The following is a 7,690-nucleotide window of genomic DNA, read 5'->3' as shown; positions in this document are numbered from 1 at the left end:
GGCGCCCAAGTAGCTGAGGGGCTCCTGTGGTTGAAAAGGGTTACCTTTTCCTCTGATACCTCAAGCGAGAAAGCGGGGAGGCCAGGAAATCAGTGCAGACCAAAGCTGTGCTGAGGGTGTGAAGCTGGTCATGGAAGGCGTGGACACATCGTACCAGAGAAGTCAGGGCCACCGTATTTCAGATTTGGTTAAAGGAAAAGTCAGGCATTCATCTCGCTTCCCTTCCCACTCTCCAATTCCTCTTCTGACGCCCAGAGTTGAGACTATTGGCCGCTGCCCCTTTAAGGGCCGCCACTCCCCCCAGCAAAGCAGTGGCACCAAAGGAGGGGGGGTGGCTGAGCCTTTTCTCCCAGTCAAGTAGGGAAGATGGCCCAGGCCGGGGAAATCGCTCCCACGCCCCGCTGTCCCCTCCTCCCCTGAGCCGAGTGAGCTGGGACCCCCCTTCCCTCCTTCCCTCTCGCCCCATGCGCGACGCGGGAATGGCTCCGTTGCCTGACAGGAACAGCTCTCTGGCCTCGTGGCCGGATGCCCCCACCCTGGCGCCCAATACTGCCAACACGAGCGGGCTGCCAGGGGTGCCGTGGGCGGTGGCACTGGCGGGGGCACTGTTGGCGCTGGCGGTGTTGGCCACCGTGGGAGGCAACCTGCTGGTAATCGTGGCAATCGCCCGGACCTCGCGACTCCAGACCACGACCAACGTATTCGTGACTTCTCTGGCCGCAGCCGACCTGGTGGTGGGACTCCTGGTAGTGCCGCCGGGGGCCACCTTGGCGCTGACTGGTCACTGGCCCCTAGGCGCAACTGGTTGCGAGCTGTGGACCTCAGTGGACGTGCTGTGCGTTACCGCCAGCATCGAAACCTTGTGCGCCCTGGCGGTGGACCGCTACCTGGCCGTGACCAACCCGCTGCGCTACGGCACGCTGGTCACCAAAAGCCGCGCCCGGGTAGCCGTGGTCCTCGTGTGGTTCGTGTCCGCCGCGGTGTCATTTGCGCCGATCATGAGCAAATGGTGGCGCATGGGGGCGGACGCTGAGGCGCAGCGCTGCCATTCCAATCCGCGCTGCTGCGCCTTCGCCGCCAACATGCCCTACGCGCTGCTGTCCTCCTCCGTCTCCTTCTACCTTCCGCTGCTTGTGATGCTCTTCGTCTACGCGCGAGTCTTCGTCGTGGCTACGCGCCAACTGCGCTTGCTGCGCCGGGAGCTGGGCCGCTTCCCGCCGGAGGAGTCTCCGCCGTCCCCGTCTCGCTCTCCGTCTCCAGCAGCGTCTCGCTCTCCGTCTCCAGCCCCGGCGAGGCCGTGCGCTTCGCCTGCAGGGGTGCACCCCTACGGTCAGCGGCCGGCGCGCCTTCTGCCTCTCCGCGAACACCGGGCGCTGCGCACCTTGGGTCTCATCATGGGTACCTTCACTCTTTGCTGGTTGCCCTTCTTTGTGGCCAACGTGGTGCGCGCTCTTGGAGGCCCCTCTCTGGTTCCCAGTAAAGCTTTCCTCGCCCTTAACTGGTTAGGCTATGCTAACTCTACCTTCAATCCGCTCATCTACTGCCGCAGTCCTGACTTTCGCAGCGCCTTCCGCCGTCTGCTGTGCCGCTGCAGGCGGGAGCAGCGCCGCGCCGCCGTCTCCGCGTCCCGCGACCCTTCCGGCACCCCTGAGACACTGAGCAGCCCCGCGGTGTCCAGGCAGTGCCCACCGCTGGACGGGTAGGTAACCGAGGCAAAGGGACAGGCAGCTCGGGATCAGGAAGCATTCGGTGTCTCCTCTGGTCAATTTTTTGAGTTTGGGATTCGGTAAGAGAAGGCGAGGTTGAGGAGGGACTCCGTATTGAGAGAAGGGGTACATGGAGTAGGGAACCAAAATGAAAGCCAGGGTCCTTTCTTTTCCCACACCTGGCCCACCCTGCCCGAGGACGGACGCAAAGGAGAGAGAACGGCCCAGGATGTGCGCTGGGAAAGTGCTGCTGTGCCCCAGGCCTCTGGCCCTCAGGGTCAGCTCAAATTTTGGTTTTCTAGCTCAGTTCTATGGCCGCCCAGATTTCTTGCCACCACTTGGACTGGCTTTGACTTGGCAGAAAAGACTGGAGGCCCTCCCAAACCCTTGGCCTCAGCTCTGGTTTCTTTGAAAGGTTTGGTAGCTGTAAAGGTGAAAATCCACTTTGAGTATGAAGGATAAATAGGAGTGAGGAACCAGTGAGAGCTAATTCGTCCACGTGGTAGAAACAGGGCTGGGTCAGAGTCCCAGTAGGTTTGTGGCTGGGTGGAGCCCCCATGTTTTTGTGCAATTGCTTATGTTTTGCAGGGTCTGTGACCTTCACTCTCTCCTACTAATGCACCTGTCCTCACCCTGTGACCCCCTCTCCCAAGATATGTTATCTCCATTTTTTTTTTTCCAGGACTTCCTGGGAATTTTTTAGGCCTTGAAGGACAAGAAACAACAGCTCCATTGATCCAGAACCTTTGGAAAACTCTGGCCTCTGTTTAGAATGAGCCCTGTGGAGTTTCCCAGCTGGAAAACTCTGCCCTCCAGAACCTGATGACTGGGCCATGTGATGGGGAGGTAGGAACTGACTGGGGGAGGGGACTCCTTACCGAGTGGGTTTTCACCATCCTCTCTTTCTGAGAGGTTTTCTAAACCCCACCCTTGAACTTCATCACTACCTCAGCAGCTGGAGAACCCGGCTGCCTGTGCTCTGCTGCCAGTGGAGGAGCTAGGCTCTTTGGCAGGGCACCCGTCACCTTGTTCGCTTGTATGCATGTGCTTCCGGCAGAGAGAGCACCCCTTGTTCTATTCTGCTGCTGAGACCTGATGAACCACTCAGTGTTCTCTAGGCTTGGCAGCCCAGGCTGAGAGCAGGAAGCTAAACGAGGTCCTGGCTTCCTCACTATGGCTCTCTAAGCACCAGCCTCCCTCACTTTAGACATAGAACAGCTCTGATCTACCTCACAGCACTGTCAGAAGGGCTTCTTCAGGGTTTTGGGGACTCCAGGGTTCACAGTGAGGTGATCCATTAGAACAGATACTTTCTTTTCCTTTTAAAATCAACTTAATAAATATTACTTAATGCGGTTCATCCATTGCCCTCTTTTTTCTCCATATGTTTTCATTTCATAATCTACTTATTCCCTTCTAGAACTGGCTTTTGATGGGAGCAATATATTAGGACTAGTCCCTGTCCCTTTCTTCTTAATCCTTATGAAACAAAAATGAAACATCTATCTGGGTAAAGGGCAGCAAGCTTGATTGAGCCTTTGACACTCCTGCCACCCCACCCTTTCCCAAAGTCCAGAAATTCAGTTCAAATGAGTACAAGGCCATGCTACCTATAGGACTTGAGTGAAGTGCCCATGGTTTGGGTTTGCTGGGTTCAGGATCAGGGCACATATGTGAGCTCTCATGCTATAAGCCAGTGGTGGCTTCCTAAGATCCTGCTGCCAGCAGGAACCAGTTTTGTTCTGTGCTGTGTGTTTCTGGAGGCACAAAGGATTGTTTGTGTTGGGAAAATGTCTCAGGTTATAAATATATTCTGACATTTGCCATTCTTTTCATAACCTCTACCTTCCCACTCCCTTTTCTGGACTGCAGAAATCTATATTACCCTCCGGAAGTAAAACTGGAGTTACAAGTTTGAGCCAATTGACAATTTCTTTCCTTATTCCAATTTTTATGAACCTAAACAGGCAGTTTTCTGTAGAAAGAAAATTACTATGGAAATCACTAGATTATTTTTTGAGTTCTCATTTAAACTCCATGAGCAGAGGCCATTGATTTATAGGACAGCTTGTAAATCAGAAAAAATTTAGTGTGCTATATAACAGATGCATTTGCTAGGTTCAGGGGCTCCAGAGTTATAAAACTTCAATCTGCCCTGAGGATAAGCTTGGTGAATTTCCACATATGGCTATTCCCTGTGAATTGGACCTGGCCTAGGCTGCTCACTTTTCTCCAGGAGACCAGATTTTACTTCTTAGGATATTTGCATACCAAAGATGACTTTCTCTTTTTCAACCCAGAGCAGTGTGAGAGCTCTGCTGTCTGAGGTGTGGAAGGTTTCTTGGCAAAGACTCAACTTTTGAATGCTTAGTGAAGAAGGAAGTCTTGCTTTGGCCTAGGGACAAATAAGAGGGCCTCTTCTCATCATCTGTTAATATTTTCCCAACATCACTGAGAAAAGTTGCCCAATTAGTCCTGGACAGGGGAGAAGGATGATTTTGTGGGGGAGGGGGGTTTTGGTTTGTAGAATTGTCCTTGAACATCATCCAGGAACTCATACTGCTTGAGTCTTACTTGACATACACCCGTGTGCCAGCTGTCAGACTCCTTTGAAGTGTTTAAACTTGCACTGGGGCTGTGTACTCCATCTGTGAATTGTCACCAGTGTATCTGACAGACAGAGAGGCAGCCGCTCTGGTCATTTCTCTAGTAACTTGTGGCCAGGTGTCAGGCTGAAAAAGATTTACATCCTTGGATGGAGAGCAGGCTGCTTTTGCTAGCACGAGGCCTGAGCACTTGAACTGTGGAAGACAAACAATCATCCTCTAAACCTAGAGATGTGAAGACTAACAGACCATTGAGAACGAAAGAGGCTGTGGAATCCCTGGCTTTGCCAGAGTCTTTTAGCAGGGGCTGAGCATGTGGCAGAAATGACTGGGAGAAGGGGGCTTAGTTGGGGGAGAAAGAATGAGGAGTGACTGAGTTTCCCAGAGGTGACCTACCTTCTCCATCAGGTGGAACTGCTGAGGAGCAGGCAGAATTAGCTACCCTCCCTGTGGTAGATCCTTCTGGGGAACAGTGATAAGTGCAGTCTGTGGTCTTCATGAGCAGTTGCAAGGCTGTAATTCCGCATCAACTTCATTCCTCAACCCTTATAGAGAAGGAGCAGCTTCTCCCTCTTGTCCTCAGGGCACAGGAAATAGTGCTCTTTTATATTCCGACCTGAAAGCCAAAGATCCAGGTTCCCTCTCGGAACTCTCAGTGGAGTATGTCTCTGTTTGTGTGTCCGTGCAGAGAAGTGGGGGCCTGCGGTGGGGAGAACTGCTAAGTGCTCTTGCCCACCCACATATAAAAAGCCCTGAATATAGTCTGCTTTGAACCAATTAATGAGCAGTTGGGGCATAATGTACAGCTCAATTTCATTAGCAGAAACTCCAGAAGATTATCTAATCTTTCATAGCACATTCTATTATAAGATTAATGAAAATCAACATGCTTTCCTCTTCTATAAAATAAATGGAAAATAAACCTTTCTCTCCTTTCTTGCCTTTAGAAGGGGAATGAGGTTGACTGGGACAGCTGGTTCCACTAAAGGTCTGTGAAGTCCTAGGCAGAATTTAGCACCTTCAGCATCTGCTCCACTCAAGCCTTATGTGGTGCTAGGCGCCTCCTGATGGTGATGAGAGGTACAACAGTGTAGACTTGGCAATGTTGGTCTGTTGACTAGACAGACCAGTAGTGAGAGCTGCTGTTTTCATAAGGTCATGGACTATCAGAACTGGAAAAGACCATAGAAATGATTTAGTCCAATCTTTTTATAAAACAGATGAAGAACCTAACTTATAGAGAGGTGAATTTTGAGTAGTCAAGATTACTTTAGTAAGTGAAAGGCAACATGGTGGTTGGTATTATAAAGAACACAGAATTCAGAGCTGGAAAACAAAGAAAGGGAAGAAAAAGGAAATGATTATTTATCAAGCCCCAACAACTATGATTGCAAGAAGTGTGCTACAAATTTTATAATTTAGTGTTGTGACACTAAATTTAAAAAAATAGACTCATAGAAATAAAATAATTTGCTTGTGTCGATTCTAATTCAGTCTACCAGACTCCAAAGTTCATTTTCTTTTCTCTACACACACTGCCAATAATCAGTTTTGTGACACTGAACAACTTATTTAGCATCTCTGACATCTTGTTTGCCTGCAAATCAAAGGAGATTTTTATCATTGCCCTAATCAGCTCATGCAGGCTGGTTTTGAAGACCAAATGAGAAACTATATAAGGATTGTTTGAAAAATGAAGGGGCTCTTCCAGTGTAAGTGGTGTCATTAAAGTATGGAGCTGGGACTAGTCCCAGGTCTCCTGGCTTTGATCTTTGTATGGCTCCACTTCTGTGGACAGCCTGGATCTTAAACCCACTTGTCTTTGGTCATTGTAGACATGTCCTACCTGGTCTTTCTTCTTCAGGTTCCTCCCTACCTCAGACTGCTTCCACTAGTTTCCTATTTATGTCACTGCACATCTTTCCCTCTGACTCTCTTTTCACATTCAGACCCTGGTCTAGCCTGTGCCCAACATTTTGGTCCTGGTTCGCTCACCTTATCATTGCCCATGCAGCATTTATAATGAGCCAAATCTTAAAGACTGACAGAAGGTTTAGGACAGAGGGTACTTCCAGATGTCAGTGCTTTTTGGGACGTTGTAGTAGGGGTTCATTAGAAGGGGGCCCTAAGGAACTAGAAAAGGGAGATGGTGTATTAGTTTGCTAGGGCTGTCATAACAAATGACCACAAATAGAAACGTATTTCTCTGACTGTTCTAGAGGCTAGAAGTCCAAAGGATCATGCTCTCTCTGAAGGCTCTAGGGGAAGAATGTCTCTTTGCCTCTGTGGCTTCTGATGTTCGCAGCCGTGCTTGGTTGCTTGGCTTGTAGCTGCATCACTCTAACCTCTGCCTCCATCTTTGCATGTCTTTCTTCCCTTATGTATCTGTGTCCAAACTTATCTCTTCTTATAAGGCTACCAGTCATTGGATGAGGGCCCAACCTAACTTGGGAAGACTTCATTTTAACCTGATTACATCGACAAAGACTGTTATTTCCAAATAAGGTCACATTCACAGGTTTTGGGGGTTAGGACTGCAACATATCTTATATGGTGACACAATTCGACCCACACAGGTGGTATGATGGGGAAGGATAAACACTATCACAGCTAGTCTTTTTATGCTCATCTTATTCCTGTCATTCCCCATGTTCCCAAGGCTCTGTTTCATCCTGTAATCAGTCAGAAAGGGTGTGGAAGTGCTTCCTTTCCTGAATTTCTGTTTCTAGGTCTTTCCGCCCGTCTCTATGGGTCCCAGATTGGAGAGGCCACTGATAAGTCAGACCTGTGTTTGTTATCTCCTGTGGGCAGAGGTTGCTATCCATTCTCCATTCTTCCCTTCTTCCTTTAGTAATAAAACCCCTAAGTTTTAGCTAGGTACATGGCCTCACTAAAGACACATTGCAGCTTCACTTGCAGTTAATTGTGACTATGTGGCTAGTTCTAGCTAACTGCGGTGTCCAGCTTCCAGGTCAGCCATCAAAGGGGAAGGGTTGGTCCCTCACTTCCATTTCTCCCCTTCCCACTGGTTGGGATGCAGATTAGAACTGAAGCCTCCACCTTAGGTCATAAGTTGGCAACTGTGTGTTGCAGATAGCAGAAGAACCACATAGGAGAAGGCTGGGTGTCCAACAGTGTAGAGCCATCATTTTAGCCCTGCACTGAAATGAAAGAGAAATTTTTATCATGTTGAAAGACACAGTTATTTTAACATTTTTTTTTCAAACAGCAGCTGAATCAAATAAATACATCAATAAGGAGATGATAAAAGAGGGTTTTAGTAAATGGGTATCTTCTTACATTCTGTGATGAATGTAGGTTGGGTTACAAAGCTGCCTTGCTCTGGTGCCTCTAAGGATACCTCTGATCTTTAAAAAC

The 7,690-nt window shown here is 49.2% G+C and overlaps 1 protein-coding gene across 1 annotated transcript; it reads left to right on the top strand.

Moving 5' to 3' along the window:
• Nucleotides 1–396: 396 nt before the first annotated feature.
• Nucleotides 397–6,059, top strand: ADRB3 (adrenoceptor beta 3). The gene is made up of 2 exons (XM_016155293.2): nucleotides 397–1,699; nucleotides 2,389–6,059. The coding sequence occupies exons 1-2, from the start codon at nucleotides 465–467 to the stop codon at nucleotides 2,414–2,416; spliced, it is 1,263 nt and encodes a 420-aa protein (XP_016010779.2). The 5' UTR covers nucleotides 397–464; the 3' UTR covers nucleotides 2,417–6,059.
• Nucleotides 6,060–7,690: the final 1,631 nt, after the last annotated feature.

This window comes from Rousettus aegyptiacus, unplaced genomic scaffold (genome assembly GCF_014176215.1).
Source record: "Rousettus aegyptiacus isolate mRouAeg1 unplaced genomic scaffold, mRouAeg1.p scaffold_m13_p_11, whole genome shotgun sequence".
Taxonomy (NCBI): domain Eukaryota; kingdom Metazoa; phylum Chordata; class Mammalia; order Chiroptera; family Pteropodidae; genus Rousettus; species Rousettus aegyptiacus.
This window is presented reverse-complemented; position numbering and strand designations above follow the sequence as displayed.

Coding starts and splice junctions, on each gene's coding strand:
- ADRB3 (XM_016155293.2), top strand. CDS start 465: ATGCGCGACGCGGGAATGGCTCCGTTGCCTGACAGGAACAGCTCTCTG. Junction 1,700..2,388: donor CAGTGCCCACCGCTGGACGG/GTAGGTAACCGA, acceptor TTTTTTTTCCAG/GACTTCCTGGGAATTTTTTA.